The sequence below is a fragment of the Neodiprion lecontei genome, chromosome 4 (genome assembly GCF_021901455.1).
Source record: "Neodiprion lecontei isolate iyNeoLeco1 chromosome 4, iyNeoLeco1.1, whole genome shotgun sequence".
Classification (NCBI taxonomy): domain Eukaryota; kingdom Metazoa; phylum Arthropoda; class Insecta; order Hymenoptera; family Diprionidae; genus Neodiprion; species Neodiprion lecontei.
The window spans coordinates 22,100,314-22,123,859 of NC_060263.1; the positions used below are offsets into that span (position 1 = coordinate 22,100,314).

Sequence of the window (23,546 nt, forward strand, 5' to 3'; positions counted from 1 at the left end):
GTCAGTAAAATATAAGTTAGCAGACTGTTAATCATTTCTGTAATCTTTCTTCTCTGAAAATGAAAGTGACACTTCCTATGCCAGCGTTAAAGTCTCTCAGCGCGTCCGAACACGTAACACGTGTAACAATGATAATACAAATTTTGTTCAAGTTCAGTCTGACCATTCTAATATGTGATTATACTTATTCTATCATCTCCAATATCTGCAGAAGCAAACAATCATGAAAAAATTCAAAGTTTCGTCAAAGTTCATTATGCCATAGTCAATAAGAATTATTAAAAGTAAAATGTTCGGGTACGAATTATAACTAATACAATTCAATTTTCAGAAAATAATTTTTTTATTCCTTACAACAGCAGCCTTGAATTTTATCCTAAATGTCGTCATGACGCATATCTGTAAGTCTGTTCAGAGCTCCGGTAGAAGCACTATATCCTAACTCAGTCAGCGAAACTAAGTATCAAGTGATATATCGATTGTAATTAATATTTGTACAGTTACAAGTCGGCTCACTTGACTTGTGAATAATTACTTTGCGATCCCACAAAGCTTTTTTACTCTGCATTGACCATGTTCTCGTCCATGATCTTTCAAATTTGATCGGTATACTGAAAGCCGTTTTGAACCTGGTGAGGCGTAGAGCGAATGTGACTGACTGCAGGCAAGAACAATGAATTTCGACAAAAATCCCACTCGCATCGATCGGTAATACTATAAACGGAACGAAAACAACTCATGTAGCTTTGGAGAACTGCGTAACGATCTTTTAGCCTTCGGGCCGCATCAGCATGCACAATTGAAAGACTGACTGCAGGCATGAAAAATGAATTTCTACAAAAATCCCACTCGCATTGATCGGTAATGCTGTAAACGGAACGAAAACAACTCATGTAACTTCAGATAACTACGCAACGATCATCCGGCCCTCGAGGCTTTTCGATATACAAAATTTGCAGCGTCAAATATATAATTCTATTCTCGTAGACTCGTCAGAAAATATTTTCAACTTATGTATACCTTTTCACTTCTCTTTCCGTTTCGTAGAACCCGATGGTTTACGTGCCCCTCTTCAGGATAATTATGGATTCCAGGAAGACTGTGTAAAATCATAAAATACCAGTTTTTGCAACGAAATCCGGTATCAGGCTTTCGACGTGTGAGACCGGGAAAAAAGAAAACCGGAAAAAATGCCTAAGGAAAGGAAAGAATTGAATTAAGTCGACAAAAATTCGGTATATCCAAGGCGCGACGTCGATTGAGTCATAAAGACTCACGACGGATGTTTTGCCGAAATATCTGACCGAGCAACCGGCCAATAAAAACCTTGCGGAGTCTCCTAATCACCAAGCGTTATGCTCTGCACCCGGAAGTGTAGAAGCAATCCTCCTCCGCTCTCCCAGAATTACAGGCTAATAATTGTGACACGGACACCTTCTCCGTCGGCCGGACTTTCCTGGAACTCGTTCGTGACCGAGGACCGACGACGATGCTTAATTGAGCGACGCCGTCCTGCGGATTTGCGAAAAGTCCGGAGAACTAGGTGGAAATGTTACACATATTAGGCGATCGCATCTCGCTGCCGGCGCTGTTCGTCTGATCTCGCTGGCGACTCCCCCTTTTTTCCCCGTGGAGTGCATGGTGGTCGGTTGGTATAACGAGTAGAAGGTAGAGGTGGCGGCAGCAGCCCCACCCGCTAATATAAACCGCTCACTGACCGTAGTCACACAGACAGTCACAGAAAGTCTGCCAGACGAGCAAGCAACCGGCAGCTCAAGCCAAGTCGGAGTTTGAGTTGAGTTTTACGAGAGTGACGGAACTGTGTGTGGTGAGTTTCCGTAAACTGCATTGTCCGCGTATCGTTTCCGATTCGACTTCTTATCGCAAAATTTATCGACACGGATAGGATTACGCCGTTCGTGAATGCGTTGTACGCCTAGTGAGGGACGAGTTGGACGGACGTTTCTAAGGTGGTTGGTTTTAGAGCATGGGAAAAAGCGCGCCCTTTCGCGTCGTCTGTGAGAAATCAAAGTGTTGTTGGCACTGAGCTTTGGTTAACGAAGGATCGGACGGAAGCTTTTTTATTCTTTCCCACTTTCTTTCTTTCTTTCATCGAACGTACGGACAACGGAAACTGTTTGTAGCTGTTAATAATTCGCTATTCTTACTAGGTACATCGGATTCCGGTATAGAGTTCGGTCGGATAACGTTACACGGGTGAAATTGGCGAGAAATGAAAGTAGAAATTTTTCACAATATTTATTATAGGCCAGCTGCGTCAAAGAAACCCGCGCAAAGTTACGTCTCGAATGAATTTGAATTAGACAATTGCACAATTGGTCTGTGATACCGTACGCGATATCTTACACGCTTGATAATCGCGCTTGTAACAAGAATCTAAACGACCTGGTAGTGTTGCAACGGGTGGCCTCCATCCGAGGAACATGTGCTTTGAATCGTTATTGTTCCGACGTCGCAGTCGTCGTTGCATTATTATTAAGACTGTCATTCGGCGCTCGAGAACGGAAAGGTAGACATTCGAACGGCCATATTTTCCTAAATCAATAATTAATCGTCTATTATGTCTTTAAAACGTATCCCAGCCATACCTTTGGCCTCGGGCCGAGAAAAAACCCATCGTTCAAGTTGTCGCATTAACGATAATTCGATTTCATCTTCACCCCGAGGCATTTTCTCCCGAATATTTCCCGTGCGGTTCGAAAGAGTATATAAGCTGTTCGTCGGGGAGCAGGGATCTTGAGGCGAACGAACATGTGCGGCCACTTTCGATTCGTATATTGAAAGTGATAGTCACGAGAGCTGATCTGTGTGGTAGTAGAAAGGAGTTATACTTGTCTGGTTGCCCACCTAACCGAGATCTGACTAGCCTATCGAATCGGCTATTAAGGCGCTCGTTTCTCAATTAGGTGCGATTATTATCGAAACAATCGGTGATTTCGCCATTCTTTACCTTCGAATAATTTCTGAAAATTTTGACAAGCGTTTTTTTTTTTGGTGTCAAAAGTTAAATTGTCTTACAAATTGTAAATGAAAATTTTTATTCCAGTGTAAGTTGCGATTTCGGTTACGATTAACTTCATTATTCAACGAGAATAGTTGCTTGGAAAGAGTTTCAGCGAACTTTTATCAACGTCGAGTCTCGATTGTTTTAACCGCGTAGAATCGGTGTTAGATTTGTGCCTTTGAACTGACTTCATTCGCGTGAAAATAATATTTTTTATCTCGAATCATTGAAGAGGAATTATACTTCTTCTGGTGGAACACCTAGGGCACAAACATTGTTCACCCTTCACCCATAAAATTACCCCGTGAGATCAGATGAGCCCGTTTACATTGTCCGAAAGATTTCAAATGTTTCGCGACATCTTTGTTCCGTGAGATTATCCTTGAGAAATATAGTATTAAGAAAGTAACCACCGTCCAAGGTGCGAAACAAAAGTCATCCATTTATTCTCTTTAGCTCGTCTTTCTTACCGAAAATTATTTAACCGCCGGTTAACAGTTACCCACCACTGTAAGCTAGTGAATTCAACTAACCGTCAGACCTAGATTGTCAATAAATATTAAAAACGTTATCAGCATATCCTCGTGACGTGTCATGTTAGTAGTATTTACCGTTTTGACCAAGAGTCAACCGATCAAACCAATCGACAGTGAAAATCAACGGATTCGGACTTGCGCGAAGAGGCCGAAATTCAATTTTTAAATTGACTTTATTTATTTTCAGAATTAGTCCGCAAACAAGATGAGGTGTTCGAGAGTGATGATAACGGCGATGGCGACACTCTGCGTCGCGGTGGTCCATTCGCTTCCGGTTCAGCAGCCGGAAAGCCTGGTGCCAGCAGGACAGGTGTGTTTGTGAATAAAATTATTACGATATTACGAAAAGACGGTTGAAATTAGTTGAGTAAAAATGGAAATGTGTAGTCCAAGCGATTGAGGACTCGGCTCATTCCCGCTGAGAAGAATTGGAAAATGGGTCAGAACGATTCCGGGTTTGCTTGATTACCTCGCGCAAAGTATTTCACGCTCACGAAGCAGTTCGCGGAAACTCTAAAATGGCTACGAATTGTGAAATTTGCATTTTTCAAGTGCGTCGTGACCGGTCTGATGACTTTCAAAAATAAATTCATGGATTTCGTTGTCCTCTATCCTTCGTAGAATTAAGAGACCGCATTGTTATGAAAAGGTTTCATATAAATACGCCAAAGTGCCGGGTGTCTTTATTTGTAAAATTTTTAACTTTCATACGTCAGTCGATTAATTAGCGAAACACGCCACTTTCTCTCAACGTACGTGAGTTTATTTGAATGAGTATTCTGAGAGAACGAAACAATCCGTCAAAATATTGAATCTGCATCAGCTGCCAAGTATATATATATATTATTATTATTATTATTATTATTATAAACGCATGCGCTGCATCGACGTATTTCTGAATTATTCAGAAGCGTAAAATGAAACGTACCCGGCATGCGTAATTTTCAGTATAAGACTTGGGTGCACGAACTACTTGACCTGGGTTAAATCGCTTTCAAAGTTATACCGTATTATTGCGATACCATTCGTCAACACGTCAATACGTATATTTTGAATTTCAGAAGTTTTCCTCAATTCAGTTATTTGAAGTTCTTCCCATGCGAAACGCGCAGTACGCGCCATTTAGCTCATTTCAAGCATGTCTGGACTAGTAATTTGTCTGCAGTAATGCGTATTTGTTATAATATAGTGTAGCAACAACGTTACATGCGTATATTGATGTATGTTTATTACCATGAACAGTGCGGGCCAATGGTGGAAATGTAGGTTCGGAAATTGCATCACGAAATTCGAATGACACAATATCAGTGTACGGTAAATTTGAAGAGTAAACATTCTGTGATCAAGGCATTTTCTTATTGAATAAAATTCACCAGAGTGAGCTTCGAGCTCTCGTTTCTCATCGTACGGTCACAGTCAGTTTCTTTTGTTTTGAAATCGAATCGATCAAAATATTCCTGCATAGTCTCAGTGTAAGAAAAGATAAAAATTTGCCTTGGAAATAATTAATAACAGTAGTAGGTGCGGTTTACCTCAAACCCAGAAAACATATTGCAACTGAATAATTACGTTCACGTTAAAATAAAAATTTCGAGTCGAAAACTTTTTGGACGATTTTGCGATGTTTTAGACGTGTTTCAGAAATTAAGGTTATTTTCAAAATTTGCATTTTTCTCGCAATGTGAGAATAACTGTACAAAATATATAGCGGCGATCGATTTGTCAGGAAATTTTATCTTTATTTCATGTATTTTACGTTTCAAAAGATGAAAGGCAAGTTTTTACACCATAGTGTAGAAAAAAGCGAACGGTTTAACCAATTTTTGAGATGTTGTTGCATCGATATGTTTAACTACATTCTTCACTTCGGTAGTGGGATGATCCACGCATAATTCGCGTTAGAAACTTTCTGTCTGAACGTAAATTTTTACAACGATTCAAACGATTCCGGTCCGATTGTGAAACATGCCGTTGTCTTTGCAACTGTCCGCCTCTCAGCTCGCGTAGGTGAAACTTCCGGTGTCATCGTGAGAATCAACAGTTTTCGGAAATGACCACTATTCGTGCGACAATCATACCTAATTACAATTTCCAAGACGATCGAACTCCGGCACGCAAAACCCGTTTGATCCGCACGTCCGGTGGAGCTGCGGATGCGCCGCTACGCAACTTCCACCACGCACAATTGCTGCCACTTTCAAGGCCCGAAATTTCATCGATCCTCTCCACCCAAGACGCTTTCTAAATATCTGAATTAGGTAAATTCCCTGTCTAGAATTAACCTCGGATTATCATTGCCGGACGACCCTGTAACTAAATTGTTCGTGGTTCGCCTTTACCGAAAACTGTACATAATTATCTGGCTAATTAGAAAATTTCGCTACAGTACAACGAAAATGGACTGATACGCTATAATCGAGGGTAATTAGGAATTATTTACACAATTTACACGAGGCTCAAAGACAAGTTCTAAGGTGGAAGCGTTCGGGTCCAGAAATTGGTTTTCATTTCAAAATCAACGCCAAAGAGGCGAAAGAAAAAGTAAAAAACAATCGCTTGGGTTGAATTTCATGAATAAAGCGGAGAGACGGTGTAACTATTGCTTGTAATCTCAACGCTCCTCGATGCCAGAAGACTCGAGACTTTCACCCGACGCCAACGGGGCAACCGTCGTCGGACACTTTCTTCGGTTGATCGGCGTTCAATGGAAAGTAGAGGTCCGGACAGAAGCATCGGAAGACACGGGTTACCGGTAAACATTCTTGAACCGTTACGATGGACGGGCAGACGCGAATCTGACAAGACTAATGGCGAAGAGGTCGACCAAAGCACGAATTAAATGTTTGCATAGTTTTGAGTCGAAGATCGGACCAAGCAATCCAAATCGATCATCCGGAGAAACTTTTGCGGTCTGAGTCATGGGATCGACCGGCTCTCTGAGTCTCGTAAATCAATTTTACACTTGGCCATACTTAATTCTTGGTTGGAGTGGTTAAATGTATAGGCGAAGAAAAAGTAAGAAAGAAAAAACAACACACTCTCACTTTGAATAATTTTACTCACCAATTCTCTTATGCTAATATTGCCAACGTTTTATCATCACCTAATCGTGTCGCGAGTGGTTGTACCACGTGTACCTACGTAAGAGTAGAAAACTGAGATTCCTGGATAGACGAGATATTTTCTAAATATTTATTCGCGTCTCAAGTCATTCGTCAGGTTATCAAAATAAATGATTTTTCACGCTTTACGTAACGGGGAAAACGTGTTGATTTCGACTTTCGGCATTGCGTGAATTTGATAACTTCCAAGCTTCGTTAAAATATGCTAAACACTTATAATATACGACTACGTGACCGCTCGAACTACTCGAGGAACAAGTTTTGAGGGAAAGTAGAACAATATCTTGGCGGTTGAGTAACATTGGCTCCTATAGTCAACGCAGCTGCTGCAGCGAATTAACAAAGTCGCTATTTCTTCTTGAAAAATCGCCTCTCGGCTTCCACCGTAAGCTTGTAAGCCATAAAGCGAATATTTTCAGTCTATCAACCAGACAGGCGTCAGTGATGAATAACAGTATCGTCATCACTGGTCAGCCAATCAAATCGAAGTGGAATTTAGTACAATCCGAATTTAATTAATGCTAACCATTTATTTCTTCGTTTCTCGTTTATTATTTTTGTGGACGAGAAATCGACGAGAAATCACACTTGGCTCAATTTGTTAATTACACGTTACACTAATTGAATTTTACCCACTTACCAGTGCTCGTCTTGTGAGTGGAATCATTTTTTATCCACACAATATTCTGCATTGCTCAATTTGACTGCGTTCTTTCCATTAAATTCGTGAATAACTGTCAACCCAAATTTTTTACTCCTGTATCAATAATTGCACAAGATTGTGAAGAGCTCATCGATTTAACTCAAGGACCAAGAATTAGTAATTTTTCCAGATAGTTCAGACACGTGCCTCAATACATATCGTAGGCACATAAACATTTTTCACTAGAATCTGATTTATAGTTTTTCGATTGTAAATACTTGGCCGTTAAAGTATTTTACGAAACTCAAGCTAGTATTTTCGAAGTGAAAAAAATCGTGACACCGAAATACACTTTTTTTTTTAGCCGACCTAATGACCTAATTTTATTTATTTTAACCCTATTGAATTTCCGTGATAAGGACCAAAGCATTGACTGCACAACAGCCACTAGTTGACCAATCGTAACTTATCATCACCCCCGTGAAATTCGATCGACGACGGCTGAAATTGAATGAAATTGCTAAATCGATACGTTACAGGGCAAAGTTAAAATGCAGGCAATGCAACGCTGCAGGTTAAGTAGTCACGTAATTCAAAGCCTACTCGATACGGCGGTGAAGAACAGGTTGAGGCTTTAGCATTCAATCAGTAGTATCCCATAAACGCTTTTCTAGACATCTAGACGAGGATCCCTGACCTCAAACACACGCATATAACAGCCGAATAAATTTTCTGATTGCCCAATAATTATACACAACGCAAAATTTAATTAGATGCATTTGAAGGTCACGCGATACGCTGTTTTTTATTTTTAATATAATCGCGCGGCCTATAAGCCTGGAATGAGTAATCATTACCGAGCCCGAAGGTGGAAGAGCGAGTGAACGGCGATGCGAAGTGGCTCGGTTGGGTCCTTCGAATAATTGAAAAGTGATCAACTCCGTCGGTACTTAGATGAATCAATTTCTATGCGACTGCGACGTAATGAACGAGTAGATTCTCGGATAGTTGCTTGCTCGAACTGAATACTGGACGCCAGCTGACCCGCGAAGAGAGTTGACCGAGTACTTTAAGAGGTTGTGCGGTTGAAAATTAATACTTTTTTCAAATTTATTACAAGATGGTCGCTCGTCAAGTGCTTGTCAAATTGTTAAATTCGCAAACTGTGGTATTTGTCGTGGAAATCTAGAAAAAGAGACTGTAAAACTTACGAACAAAAGCTTCGATATTGACTTGGAACTGTTTTAAAACGGTGAACAATTTGGTTGAATCGTTCAATTTCACGTCACAATGGGTGATTTTGTTTGGAAAACCGTTTTTCACGAATTCACCTAAACACATCTTTTTTCTCTCAGCGATCTTTTCAGTTATAATTGCCATTTTTTGATCGAAATCTATATCTGTGCAGTCTTGAAAACTTAAATATTCAACGGTACTAACGATTAAATAAAAATTGTCATGATAATGTACGGAATAACTTTCCGTGTGAAATGTCTCGTGGCAAATTGAAATCAAACAAGTCTACCAAACAGTCTGAAATAATTAGTCCGTTAGTTTTAGTCTGTTCTTTTTCGCATTATTGAACGAAGCACCGTACCTTACGAATGTAATTATTAAAGAAATGCTCGACGTGCGACAGTAATGAGATTATCAAACAAGTATCGATATTTAACCGTGCAACCTTCTTAAACGACGTTGCGACATTTCGAAGACGAGAAAACAATCGTTGAGTATTTTTCAGGATCTCGACAGATTGATGGTTGTCGAAGCTGACAACGAAGCTGCGCTGAGGAGTAAAAGGACAATCGGATTGCTGAGACAGCTGTTTCCCGGTTTGTCACAGGTGAGCACGCCGTCGGTCGCCGAGGTTAAAGGGCAACCACCTAAGTGCTGAACATCCAACTAAATCCCGTAACATTCCGAATGGCAATTCTAACAAATAAGAATAATAATCAATGACTACCATTAGGAATAGAAAAAAATACCGTATGCTTAAATGATGAATTTTACCACCTGTTTGTCATTCAGCTACTTTGATCCAGATACCAGTTACCGATTCATCAGCCGAACCTATACGACACCGCATAAACTTTCCGTTGAATCGGAACGTGTGTAATAGTTTTGATTAAAAACAATCGGGATTTGAACATCCGTAAGATTATTCGATTGCGTTAAAAAAAACCGACGCTCAAGTATCACAACGAATATACCACCTGTGAACAAAAATTCATTGAGAGTTACGCTTACGTGCCGACGTAATCGTGTGTCGTTAACTTCGAAGTAGTCGCGTTGATCGATGCAGATAAAGTTTAAACGTTGATCAATTCACGGATGAAACTTGACGGGGAAGATCTCCTTGACACAGTTCGGAACTACCCGATTCTCGGGACCTTCGCCTTCTCTTGGTATTCAGCACTCTGGTCCTGCTTGTTATGTACACCCGACTCGACTAAAGGCTGGTCGAATCTGCCCCCCACAACCCCCGAGTAGTGCATCAAAAGCTTCCGTCCAAAGCTTAGGGTGCCCTTGTGCTGTACCGATATATCGCTACGTTCACATATTTAACATGTGTGGGCCGAACCCAGCCTTAATCGACATTCCTCCCGAGAAAGTCATTCACTCATTTTGTTCGAGACCAAAGAACGCTGCGTTATTGTACACCACGCGTCATTATCACAGTGTACGTTTAACAACTGTCGCGGTGGAACATCGCGAAAATCAGGAAATAAATCCTGAGACCTGTGCAATTAGCACAAGCTGTCAAACAGATGTCTGGTTTTGTCATAAAATGACGTAACAAATTGTACATGTAATGTGTATAATTATATTGTTGTGGCCAAAGTTTTCATTTCGTATTTACTGAGCTGCGTCAACCATTTGTAGACGGCTGTAAATTCGTCTTTACGGTCCCAATTAGTGAAAGTCCGGAATTTGTTTTTTCCAACGTTTGGTTCGATAGTTTCATTTTCTGGTGCGGTAAAACGATGTTGGCGCATGCGCGCAATTGAAATGCTCCATTTAACACCCTAGAGCTTTCTTTGGCGAATGCGCACTGTCGTGTAAATCAATTTTAAGAATCAAACTTTCCTTCACAGGTGTTGAAAAAAATAGCGCGTGTCACAGGAGCGGATGGGCGATATTTTATTCGTGCGATTATCGTCAGAAAAATTAGAAAATCGGGTCCATTCCAGTTACACGTTTTATTTATTTTCTCTTTCATCGTAATCAGACAATAATTCGAAGTAGACATAACACATCGTAGAAGTTCTTATGGTCTCGACGAAAATTGACTGATAGCCACTGTCGGCGTGATAAAGTCACACCTAATAATCACCGTTTGTTACCCGGCTTGACTTCATCAAATGCAAGCATGTTTCGACTCTCATAATGCACAAAGAAAGAGAGGATCTAAGCCCGCTTGTTTTCTAGATAGTCGAACAAAAGGTGAACATGATTACCGGCGAACTGATTCGTGTCGTTGGTCCCATTTTGCTCCGCAATGCATTGCGAAACACGAATGGCAACGGAATGGGAGAAAAGAAGTCAAATGCTGGAACCACCGTAGAAGCGCCATCTCCTTTTGGCGACGATGACGAGGAAAGCGACGTATCCGACAGTGCCAATGAAGTAGTTTCGGATAGTCGTGACGGCTCACGAGTCTCCTTAACTCTGCCCACATTTCCTCCTGATCAGGAAGCCGACGATAATACGGAGTCCTCCGACTCACCGTTAACCGATACCCAAACGGCGCAAACGCAGTTGCCATGACCGACTGCAAATATCCTCCGACAACCTCTTCATTATGGGACTACTGCGCGGGTTTCACCTGAGTATCTCGAAGTCTCTGATACTTTTCGCATCTCCTCTTAACATCTTTCTTCTCTACATGTTTGTCCTCATGTTTTCATCGTTCGTTATGCACTCACGTGAAGCATTTGTGCAGCGTTCGCTTATCCTCGATATTCATTATTCTTTCATCGCTCCGTAGAATTGACGCTACGTGCAGCGTAATCAGGTACCCACTTTACGAGGGTTACCTCAATTCTTCCATACTCGTAGATCTCCTCGACATCGTAGTTTCTCTCGTCATATTTGGTTCACATTAACTCATCACCATCCAAATACCGTGCAAACGTTATTGACCACCGGCACGGTACATCCCATCCAGACTGAATGGGACCACTAGTTGTTGCGTAGTGTAGTTACCAGCGTTGATACGACGTGACACACCAACATTCGTATTAATATGCCTAGATACGACGCCTAGGTCTACCTTCAACCTTGTAACATCCGTATCGTCTATCCAGAAAAATTGTATCAAGCAATGGAGAAGCGTTGCAACATTACCATAAAACAGGGACTTTTACATGGCATTGGCTGATTGTATTATAGTTGAAAGATTGTAAAAGTCCTTTATTACATGTATATGATTCGGCTCCATAAATCTAAGACGGTATGAGAGCCAATCTGTAGATCTTTTCTAACACTAACCGTACACGGAAAAAAATTCCCCAGTCAAATAACCTTCTTCTTGTTTTCTTCTTTTTTTGATTTGAAAATTCTTCTTTTAATTGATTTAAGTACACTCATTGGTAATTTGTTTAGTAGTTTGTTAATCCGTACAATTAGTCGTACGGTTGTGTTGTGGTAAATTTATTGGAGTAAGAATCACCGATGTGGTATATGTGAGAACTGTATTAGTACGACCTTAGAATTCACTGGTTTTTCTTGTATTATAAATTCCTTGTAAAAAATAGTAACCTTGCACCGTAGAAATTACCCTGACGGACACAATTACCGTTGCGACAGATAGCAAAAAAACAATTTGCATCAACTGTACCGTTGGCATTCAACCTGAAAATATCTCATTTCAAAATCGCATTGCTATCAGACTGGAACATACGGCAATTTTTTAAGACCGACTATAGATTATCGTTTACGAGTTTATTGTGTTAAGGATACTACAAAAAGAAAATCGAATACGTACTAAATCACAGAGTAATACTCGATATGATTTCACGTTTTTTCTGATCGGAAAGAACCAAGCACCCCGTTTATGCCTGACATTCTTCAAGCCCCTGTTATCCTCGACAGCTGCGAAAACCGAGCTTACCTCGCGAATGAAGTTGAGCTTTACCGTTCGATGTGTGGAATGATCTACTGCAATTTATTTACCACAATATTTGTCCGACGTGGCAATGATTGGTGTGAAAAAACATGTTATACAAAAAACACAGCGCCTCTCAAGTGTCGGCGCAATTTCAACAAGGGAGATTTTTTTCCGCTTGCACATACACGTTTATAATTCTTCTCGCAGGTTTAATAAATCTGCGACACATCATTTCCACTGCAATTTTCTTAACCTTTTATTTATTTACATTCACTCCTCTCGTAAAAAAAAAAAAAACGTAATATAAAAGCTGAAACCAGTCGTTTGTTGCGCAGGACGTGAACCCGGAAGCCGAAAATCAAATAGTCGCTGAATCACAGAACAACGAAGTGCGAGTACAGTTTGCCGACGATCAAGCTGGAGCTGCCGCTAACGAGGCTGTGGCGCCAGAACTTGCGCCATTGGATGACGTGGAGGTGGCAGACGAAAACCGAAACAAAAGGTTCCTCAACTTTGATACCGGAAACGGCGGTAGCGGAGGCGGCTCTGGCAACTTCCTCTTTGACATCATCCGGGTAGGTTTCAAATTTCATACAAATTATAGCTGCCTGTTTTGCCAACGAGCTATACGTATAACATACGATGCGTGGCAAAAAATGAAATTAATATATCATAATCAAGGTCGTTCTGATCACTGGTAATTAGAACACTTGCGATGCATCGTGCAAAAAAGGATTATTTGCCGGAGGCTGAAGGTTGAACCGTACAACCTTCGGTCATTGGATGTGTGTAATTTCCACAGCGATATGATTCCGAGGTGGATTTTTCCGCTGGGACAATCGCACTGCGTTAAGAGGCAACAACTACGGCAAGTCAGCCGCAAGGGCACCTGGTGTAGACAGTGAAAGTCAGTTGCATGGTATCTGAATCAGCAGCGATTTAATGTGATTCAGAGTTATACGCTACTTTAAATTCTTTGAACAATTATAATATTTATAACGGTCGCAACTGTGGTAGCGTATCGAATCGAGAACTTGGCAGTAAGGGTTAGACTTTTGAAAGTACTTGTTGAAAACCACGCCGATCCAGTATTATATGCATTATCGCAATTGTTATTACGAAATTACGCCGCGCCAGAGGGTTTATATAAATACTTCGTCCTAATTACACGTCGTTTTAAAATGATTCAATCTAACTGTCACACATGGAAATACTAGTTTTTGCACTGACCGATACTTACTCCTGCGAAAAACCGGTAATGAATATCACTGGTATTCGTAAGAAATGCTGCTCGTTGAATACATTCTAGAAAGGGTGTCTCGAAGCGGGCCTTTCACTTGGATAATACATGCTGCAAAGTAATTTCAAACAGCTGAAAGGCCCACTTCGGATCAATACTGAGACATATCCGTGTCGAGAAGAGTCATCTTGAAAGTCTATATTTTTAATAGCACGAAGAAATCAAATGCCAATCATTATTTCCATAGTTGACCGGACTCTTTGGCACCAGTAGTGTGAACTTCAGGATTTTATGAATGTTACCGCCAATCGTGAAACTACATAATCAAAATAACAGCCTAACGTAAGGAGCTAGATATATCGTTTGAAAGTAAGAAACACGTGTAACAGCTGGAAGCCAACTCAAAGTCCAGGGCATGTGTGACGTGCAGAAAACGATACAGCATACTAAGAGGAGAAGTAGTTTCCAAGAACGTAGTAGTTTGAACTCAAAAAGTTGTCTTGTAATGCTTGAGACTTGAAACAGCATTCGTTCGAAACCTGTGTTGACTAATTGTAATAAAGATGTAAAAACTCTGGCGTAAGACTTCGCGTAACCTCTGACAGACGAGTCAGCGGAATAACGAAAAAAAAGAAAGAACAAAAAAATACAACGACAAGGTTGGAAAACTTCCGAGTCATGCTTTCATTTTATAAAGTTTGTCGCAACTGCCTTGTTTACGCGAGTGCTGCGCCGTTTTGCGGAGAAATCAACCAACACAGTCCAGAACAGACAAGAAAATTCGCACCGGTTCGTTGTTGCAAAAAGTGAAATGTATTTGAGTGATAGCCAAGCGACAGATTTTCACCTCGAAATAAACCAGGTTCGACATTTCTTTCAAATAAATATTCGAGACCAAAAAAATTATCCTCTAACTGTCCGATGATAATAAAACAGTCAAAGATTTATCAAAGAATCATGGATGCAATCGAATCCCCGCCACACCGCAACCTTTGCACTGACTTTCAAACGAAAGTTTCAAAGAACACACGCTGTGAAAAACCGCGTTGCCGTGAACTTCTCTCCGTATATACTCCACATTTTCAGAGATCGACGACTATGGGCGATTCATTGTCTAACCATGTGGTAAGAACCAGCGTATAAAACGTCCGAACGGATGCTGTGAATCTTTTTCAGGATGGCCGTCATACCGGAGCGTCGTAACTCGCATCTCGCAGAGAATGCTCAAACGGCCGAGGAGAAGTGCTGAGCGATACTTGTGCCGTGGAAAACGCGCCGCGGACCGCAAGCTGAGCCTCGTTTTGATCAATTTAACGATAAGACTATTCTATCTGCCTTTAGCAAACTGCGGATTCGGCGGCTCGCGCGGCTGGTACCGTGTACCGTGTCGTTGCAGGTACCCAAAGCCTTGGGCTTGGTCTTAGCGCGTCACGAGACATCGCCCCGATACCCGCTGCCCCGGCACCCATGGGTATGGGCATGGGCATGGGTATGGGTATGGGGATGCCTGCCCCGCCAAGTCCTTCAGCCCCAGGACCCGCTTCTTCGGCAGCGCCAGCCGGCAATCCAACCGCCGGTCCCGGGGTACGCCAATCCTGTCGACCACATTACTGACACTCACTGACACGTACTTTATCTTTCTCTCTTACTTTCTCTGTATTTTCCCTCTCCGCTTTTTTATTCGTCTTTTTTTCTTTCTTATTTTATTTCTTCATCATCTTCTTCTTATTCTTATTCTTATTCTTCCACTTTTTCTTCGGTTGCTAAACTATGGCACTCTCCGCTGTACCGAACTTGTTTCACGCCTTGCCTGATCAAATTGTGTTTCCAAGTTGAAATCCAGCGAACTATACGTGTGTGGATTGTTGGTAAATTTTTATATTTTAATACAGCACGAAACTTTCTAGTCAACTTGCATACTTGGGTTATAATAATACTTTGTACAATGTTTCGCCTGGTGCGCAAGCAAGGAGCTGAAATTTATCTTGTTAGAGAATAAATTACTGTCTACGCATTACGTCTCGGAATGAGACTTTGTATGTCAGCAATAATTGAAGTGCTCGGTCGTAGTTCAAAATTAACATTCATCAAACTAGTGCTACTTCTTATCAAGTGATGATGGAAAGTACGTGTGAGGACCTGCATAGTTCAGTGTCCGAGCAAAGAAACAAAGTTAAAGGACCACGCAAACCGTTACGTAATGAGAATGAAAAAAATTCAAGACGTAATTTGCGAACAACGTCCATACGCCAATCAACCACTCACAGATCATTACATCTTCGCAAAGAATCGTAAAGCGTGTTGATCACCATGTAACTGCAACGCGAGTCAATTATTTCCAATAACAATTAACGCCAACCAACCTGTAACCCGATTCTCGGTAATAATAAACCTATGGAGCATACCCAGTATTCGGTGAATTTCACGCTAAGACATGACAGCGTCGAGTTTCTCTAACCGATTTTCATGCACTGCTGAATCTGTAGAATAAAACACGAAATGCACTCGGTCAGTACGAAACGTCTTTGTGATAACGATCTCAATTTCACATCCAGCCATAATTGTTATTGAACGTTGTAACGTTGTCGAGAAAAATGAACTGAAAACTCGCACGTCTTTTCCAATTCAACGTGTTGCAATTGTCACGCGTGCACGGATACGACGTCTTTTCGTAAGGCAGAATCCGTGTTCGCCTGCTCACGCACGCAATGATTAACCGAGGCTGGAAACTCGACTCAACTCAACTCAACTCAACTCTTTGTAATCATACTTGAACGTCACACGCATGTAACGCGCCGTTGTATTCATCGCACGCATTGCACTGTAATTTTCTATAAGGCACAACACGCACCAGCTGCTTCTTTGGCACCTTCGAAACTTGATTAATTTTCTTATAACTTACTATCGACTGTACTCAAGACCGTTCCTAATCCTCTCAACCTACGATTAACTTGTAATCTGGTTCGAGTATCAGTCTCTTTCCACTGCGAAAAAGATCGTCTCTTACAATAACCTTCCTCTTTCTCTTCTGCCTGTGTCTGCCTGTTCTGTGTGTCTGTATACGTGTACAAGTCTCTTTGTCTGTTCTTCCTGACACGCATGTTGAATAATTACATATCAAGATTTAATTTCGGCTGCGTAAGCATTGTTCTGTCCCTTCTTTCGTTTCGGTCACATCGGAAATAGTTGGTCTCTATTTTTTTCTCCTCTTACTTTATTTTAATATTATTTTTATCAGTCAGCTTATATGTATGTACCATACCCGTCGTAAATATCGAATAAAGATAAGAAACAGCTCGTTTAACAAGCCAAAAATCAAAACACTTAGCCGGTCATCTTGATGTGTGATATCGAATGTTTCCGCATGCTACATGCTAACCTCACCTACTTCTCGTTCGACCAAACGATTAACAACCCCCCACGTCCTCTTCCACCCTTTCCCATCCCCTCTGTCAAATTTACCCCGAACCCAGAGCCTCTGGCTACCTCCAACGGTCCCGACGCGACGCAGACATCCTGACTAAAGACTTTCGGCGAGTCAGCACGGGCAACTGACGATCATCGAATTGTTTACGATGTTTTTAAATCTCCAATGTATAATATTGTTGTTATGAAATTTTGTCAATTTTTTGTCTACTGTAATATCATCTGCACTGTATTGTTTGTATAATTATATGTAATGTATCGCACGATTTCGCGGGAAGACTGGAAAAGCCATTTTTTTTTTGTATTTGTTTTTGTCAACATTCTTTCTTTTACCGTTCGCGTCAGGAACGCTCTGAAATAACTTGGAGAAACGTTTAAATTCGAACCTCGGGAAGTGATGAGCAACAAACGAAACACAAGATATTGTTTTTCAAATCGCAAAGATTTGCGGAACCAGTTTGGATTGGAAAAAAAAAAAAAAAAAAAATGGCCCGAAAGTCTGCCCTTTTCATCGTGTCCATAGTTTAGTGTGATCTGGTGTATTGTGCAACTTGTGGCGGTCGTACAAAAAGTATGCCAGAGTAGTCCCGCAGTGAGAATTTTTCCCTCGCCTTTCACTAGGCGAAGGGCCTGAATTTGAGCGTGGTTTGTAAAAATGTCCGCATACTTCCCTACATCCGCCACTACATCCCGTAATGAATAGATGATTAGCTCACCCTAGGAGTTTACACCTTGTCCAGGGTCACGTTTATAGCAGGGGGAAAAGCACGTAGTGTCGGGAGCGCTGGACCAGTACCTACACGGAGCCTGCGTCTCCTCGTATCCCGATTCCCGGCCTCTGAGAACCCTTGACCTTGACCCTGACTAACTTTACGTCGTTGCATTTACAGCTGGTGGCTGGTAGCGGAAGCACGGAACAGGGCGATGCCGCAGCCAATGCCCCGGTCGATCCGTCCAGAGCCGCTGCCGGGGCCCAAGAAGCAGTGCCGGGGCCCATTACCAGACTCTTCGTCATCGCCAACCGAGGCATCTCCAACCTCGTCCAAGACCTCATTCTTGTAAGTCGCCCTTTACAATTTTCCTTTCGTCTTTCGCATGGCCGTTGGTGCGTTTAAAGAATGAAAGGGTGCGTGATGTGTTACATTTTCTTTTTCTACACCGACAGAAATTTTTAGTTCCGGCTACCGCTCGGTCCTTAACTATTTTCATTTTTTACCACAATCGAAAAATATAGTTCTAGGTACGAAATGAAAATTAGTTTTATAGCTGTTGCCGGAAAGTCGATTATCCGTTACTATTCTTTCTCGTTACGATCACTGTTACTAGATTTTCTTGCAACTGTTGCGAAATTTTGATGCTCGTGCAAGAATAAATTGATGTTAAAGCCTTGTTTAACTAAAAAAGTAGAGTAAACAGAACAAACTGATTTTTCGTTGCAATTACCAAAAAAGGATCGACAATAGCGCAAAATGATTACGTGTACCCCGTTTTTCGTAATTCGAACAATATTCAAACAGTTTTTTTAACGATATCTGTTTTACTGAATTTTTCTAGTTACTGTGACAAATGAAATTTTTCTCACTGTATTTAAACGAAATGCATGGAACGTGTAACGTTCGAAAAGTTTGTGGTTGAGAAATTGACCCATTAGCTGAATAAAGAGCGTAAGTACTAGCTATTATACCCTCAACGAGGGAAAATTATTGCTGTGGTTACTTATGCTCGGTCCTGAGCTATTTTACATTATTACTATGACTGAACGATCAGAAATACAGTTCGGAGCGGAAAATGAAAATGAGTTTTCTAACTGTCATCGGAAGACCTAGTACGTGTTAACTCCATTTTCTTGATACTATTGCAATAATTTCATTTTCGTGCAATAATAAGTTGTCGTAAAAGCTCTGTTCAACTGAAAAAATATATCAAACTATACTAGCATATTTAATGTTGGTATAACCAGAAAATATAGCATCAACAACAATAATCACATTAAATACAGTTACTAGTGGTAACGCATTTTCGAATCTTTGAATAATTATTGTAACGATACTCATTTTATCCGAATTTTCTACAACATAACTAAATCAAATGAAGTTTCCCTCAGTGCTTTTATTCATTGTTGTGTATGTAATAAGAATCATGTTCAGTAACGGTATAAACTCGCGTGCACCTGACATATGACCTTTCAGCACGTATAAAACCGCAAAAGATGTGATAAATTTTTTTTTATCGTTTTTCTGCATTTACCACATTATAATTGGCTTTTTAATGTGTGGTATGAAAATTTTTTTTCTTTTTTCCCTTTGCACTTGCCATGCCATGCACTTTTCAAACTTTCCTACAGAAAGCGTACCACTTTCTCCGACCTTCTAACATACAATGTAGACTGTTAGATCCATGACATTAAAGGTGTTGACATTATTTAAAAAAAAAAAATTAAAAAAAAAAAACTCAACTCATTAGTAAGTAATTTAGAAGAGAAAATTTTTCAACTCGTCAGACGAATCTGCACACGCATTTGAACAACGGGCAAGTGTTTATTCAGTGTATAATTGATTAATTTGCTCTGACATAATCATATATATTTCATGTGAATTATTGAACGTATTGCACAATAAGACAAAAATCACTCAAGATACGTAAATTCTCAGAACATATTGCTTCATTGCATAGCGTATAAATTTTTCAACAAGTATAACCATCAATGCTCCGCTTGGCCAAAATGTGGCAATTTACGTAAAAGGTTTCGAGCTTAGTAATGATTGAACTTATTGTTATCACGAATCAATGTCACTTTCGTCGCACGAATGCCGGTTGAATTGTTTCACCGTATCGCGTTTCGAGTAATTACAACGAATGATAGCCTATTGCAAGCATCGGATGTTACGTGACACAATAAGAGAATACATTTTTCCTTATTCAACTACATATTAATCTGTCAACCGTAAGCCTGCTTAATCTCGTCACCACGTATTGCACGAAACTCTCGTATGACTTAACAGCTAATTCATTTTTTACTCCGCGTCGTTGTAACTGTTGCGTAACATCTTGCTTTTTATCGGACATTACCAGCCAGCGACCGCAGCATTACCGATGACAAGTTTTTTTTTAAATCTCCATACATCGAGTTTCGTAATTTTTAATTACCCTCAGAAATACGCATACGCGACCAATTTCAGACCGGATTAGAAACACGAACGAGAACTGATGTGGTAAATCGATATTTGTAGTGAAAAAAAAAAAAAAGGAAAAAAAAGGATACAGATTTCAATAAGAGGTTTGGTACAACACGTTTCTAACGGGGCACATACGCCTGTGTGTAGAAATTTATACGCTGTTAAAAAGTAAAAAAAAAAAAAAAAAAACGTTGAAAAATTGAGACATTACTGCTGACCCAACGATCACATAAAGACCGACCAACGTTCCAGATATGACGAATCGGTTATGCAACAACTCACAAATCAATGGAAAGCAAAAATGTGCGCGCGAACTTTCTCTACGAAATAGCTCTAGATAGATGCAGGTAACACGTTCGCCGACTGCAAAGTTACGCAAGCCTTCCTTGCTTGCAAGCGTAGCGTCGTCGTCGTCGTCGTCGTCGTCGTCGTCGATCTCCCAACAACCGACGTCGACGATGACCGTTGCCTGGTACAGCTGGGGAATCGGTATGCCACGGGTATCGGTGTGTAAGATCGGGTGACGGGTTCTTGTTATTTAAGTGCCAAATTATTGCGTTAAGCTAGCCTTGAATAGGCGAGGAGACGAAAGTCAGGAACGGTAACCAGCTAAAGAATTCGTCGGAGTGATTGAAGAGAGAAAAAGAAGCACTAAAAACGAACGAAAAAACATCGTGTCGAAACTGTGCAAGGTGCAGGATAGAAATCGAAAACAGAACTCTAACCACTTGAATCGATACGCCAGTTTCTTTTCCTCCTTTTTTTTCTAACTGCATCCGTTCAAAGCTCCAGGGCACCGATTAAGTTATGTTTAATAATCTTAGACGTCCGTGAATAACAATTCAGGCAAGAATGTGAAAGACGGTGTTAACCGCGTTATTTCAAATAATCACAGGCGTTAATTTGACGAGTGTAACGAACTTGCTGTATTTCTATATCATATGCATATTTTATTCGAAAGTTACTAACGTCTGGTATTCGAGGGGCACTCGCGAGTTTCACATTATATTTTTATGGTTTTGAGTCTGCTTTTTTTTTAACTTCGCAAGATCTTAATTAATTAGGCAATGTAACTCTGAACGCAATTAGCGCAGGCAATAGGACACGCATGAGTATGATTTTGTAACTATATTCTCAGAGATACGTTACGCCAAAAATGCGGCATCGATCAAGATTAGAAATTGACATTTTAGATTTTCCCCAAAATTTTTCACGCTAAAGCACTAGTCGAAGCATACAGCCCCGTTATTTTCCAAATTTTTTTAACATTCCCTTCCCGGTACCGTTGTAAACGCTTCGTTTTTGACAATGGCTCGGAAATTTTTTTGTATCTCAGTAAGTTTTTCTAAATCTTGCCAAATTGTAGAAAATGAGCTCGTATAGGGTTGGTTAAAAAGCAGTAAAAAGAAAAAAAAAAAACAACTAGGTTCTATTTTTCGACCATCAATGTCATATAAAAACTTGTGGAGCAAATTAAAAATTTCAATGTCCAAACTTGATCCATACTAAGTTTATAATTCTAAATTTCGCAACGCTTTCGGTGAAACAAAATCCCTCGAACATCACCGACCACCAGATAAATAACGCGTAATTGATTTCTGGCGATTACGTTGGTTACGTAAATGGCACAACAAGTGATCGGTTTCTTCACATCGATTACATGTTTACAACTGCTTGCGATATTTTCAGTTTTATTTTCTTCTTCCCTTCGGTCTATGCCGGACTTATTTTTCTCGTGGCACGCGCCTATTTGCGGCCAATTGTATCGTAATGCTCGGCGCATGCGAGCGAAATTTGCAGGAGAATACTCGGCAATTGTAACTTTCACAAATCTTTTTTTCTTACTTTCAGCGTTTGGCAGCGACCAGCGAACGAATTGTTAACTTCAAGGCGCGACTCATCACTTCCATCATCTAGAACGCATCGCGGAGCAGCGCGACGTTAGCTGGACCAAAAATGGTGACCACCTGATTTCGGCTGCCGAGTTCACTACTTTGAGCCGTGGGACCGATCTGGCAACGAAGCTGTTTTAATAATTAAGAATTTTAAGAGAGATTTATACTGAAACACTACACAGCGAATAGTTGCCTCTTGTCCCCGCGGATCACTTCGACTATAAACAAATACCCTTCGACCCTCAATTGGCCCTTCCAAGACTTCTAAATTATATGAAAGGAATATTACTATTATTATATATATATATGTTTTTTTTTTTTAATGTTTTTCTTTTCATCTATTATACCTTGATCAATTTTTTTATATTTTATTTTATTTTGTGTTTTGCGCAAAACGACCGGACAATCACGAAATGTACGTGAAAGATAGGAGAAACTGTTGTTACGTCCGTAAGAAAAAGAAAAAAAAAAAAGAAGAAGAAGACGAAGAAAGACAGAAACGACTTGTACATAGTCCCATCGACGCATTGCCACACAGAGTGCTCATTTATGTAACTATGTTACTACCGAATCTATTTACTATCGGGTATTCGAATTTTTATCGAGCTACCCGAAACCTAGACAGGTAATGCTGGAACAGTGCTGATTTATTCCTACTGTATTAATTAGACTGCGGAAACGTGGGATAAGTGTATGAGATGAGTCAGTTTTGATGTGACGATGTATACGGAAGATCGGCAAGACATTCATCGGCACTGTTTTCCATCGCCGTTATTACTCTAATTTTGTTAATTTGTTTTTTCTGCCCCCTTTTTGTTTGGTAAATATCCACTTTACGACACGACGCAATGTCTTTTTTAACTTTCCACTTTAGAAACGAAAGTGAAAGAAAGAAAATTTGCCTTGATGTGTCGAGCCTAAAGACACGTTTGAAATTTAATAATCTACCGTAATATTATTCATAACTAGGCTAATTACCAACTTATATAAATCCTCCCCTGTTATTGTGTAGTGTAAATAAATATTATTGTAATAATAAAATATGGTATTGTTTTCTTAGGAAATGAGCGGGGTTTTATTTTTTCTTAATATCAAACCGTTGACACTTCCAATTAATTTCATCTTCGATAGACATAATTTCAAAATGAGACTTTCATTTTCCGTGTATCACTTGCATGATTTCTAAATACTTTGAAAATTATGCATGGTCATACCCTGTTTTAGACCATCGAATAATCAAACTCTACCACCTTATTATTACGTTTCTATTTTTGAGGCAGATGATAAAATAAAAAAATGTATTGAAAGTCGCACATTGTATATCAATTAAAATTAAAATGCATAAAATTAAAAATATTTTAAAAGAAATAATC

The 23,546-nt window shown here is 40.2% G+C and overlaps 1 protein-coding gene across 1 annotated transcript; it reads left to right on the forward strand.

Annotated features, from left to right (window-relative positions):
• The first annotated feature begins 1,678 nt into the window (after positions 1 to 1,678).
• Positions 1,679 to 22,710, forward strand: LOC107218445. Its single transcript, XM_046737956.1, has 8 exons — positions 1,679 to 1,828; positions 3,749 to 3,871; positions 9,068 to 9,169; positions 10,756 to 11,091; positions 12,772 to 13,011; positions 15,018 to 15,260; positions 17,993 to 18,160; positions 22,130 to 22,710. The coding sequence occupies exons 2-8, from the start codon at positions 3,767 to 3,769 to the stop codon at positions 22,193 to 22,195; spliced, it is 1,260 nt and encodes a 419-aa protein (XP_046593912.1). The 5' UTR covers positions 1,679 to 1,828; positions 3,749 to 3,766; the 3' UTR covers positions 22,196 to 22,710.
• The last annotated feature ends 836 nt before the right edge of the window (positions 22,711 to 23,546 follow it).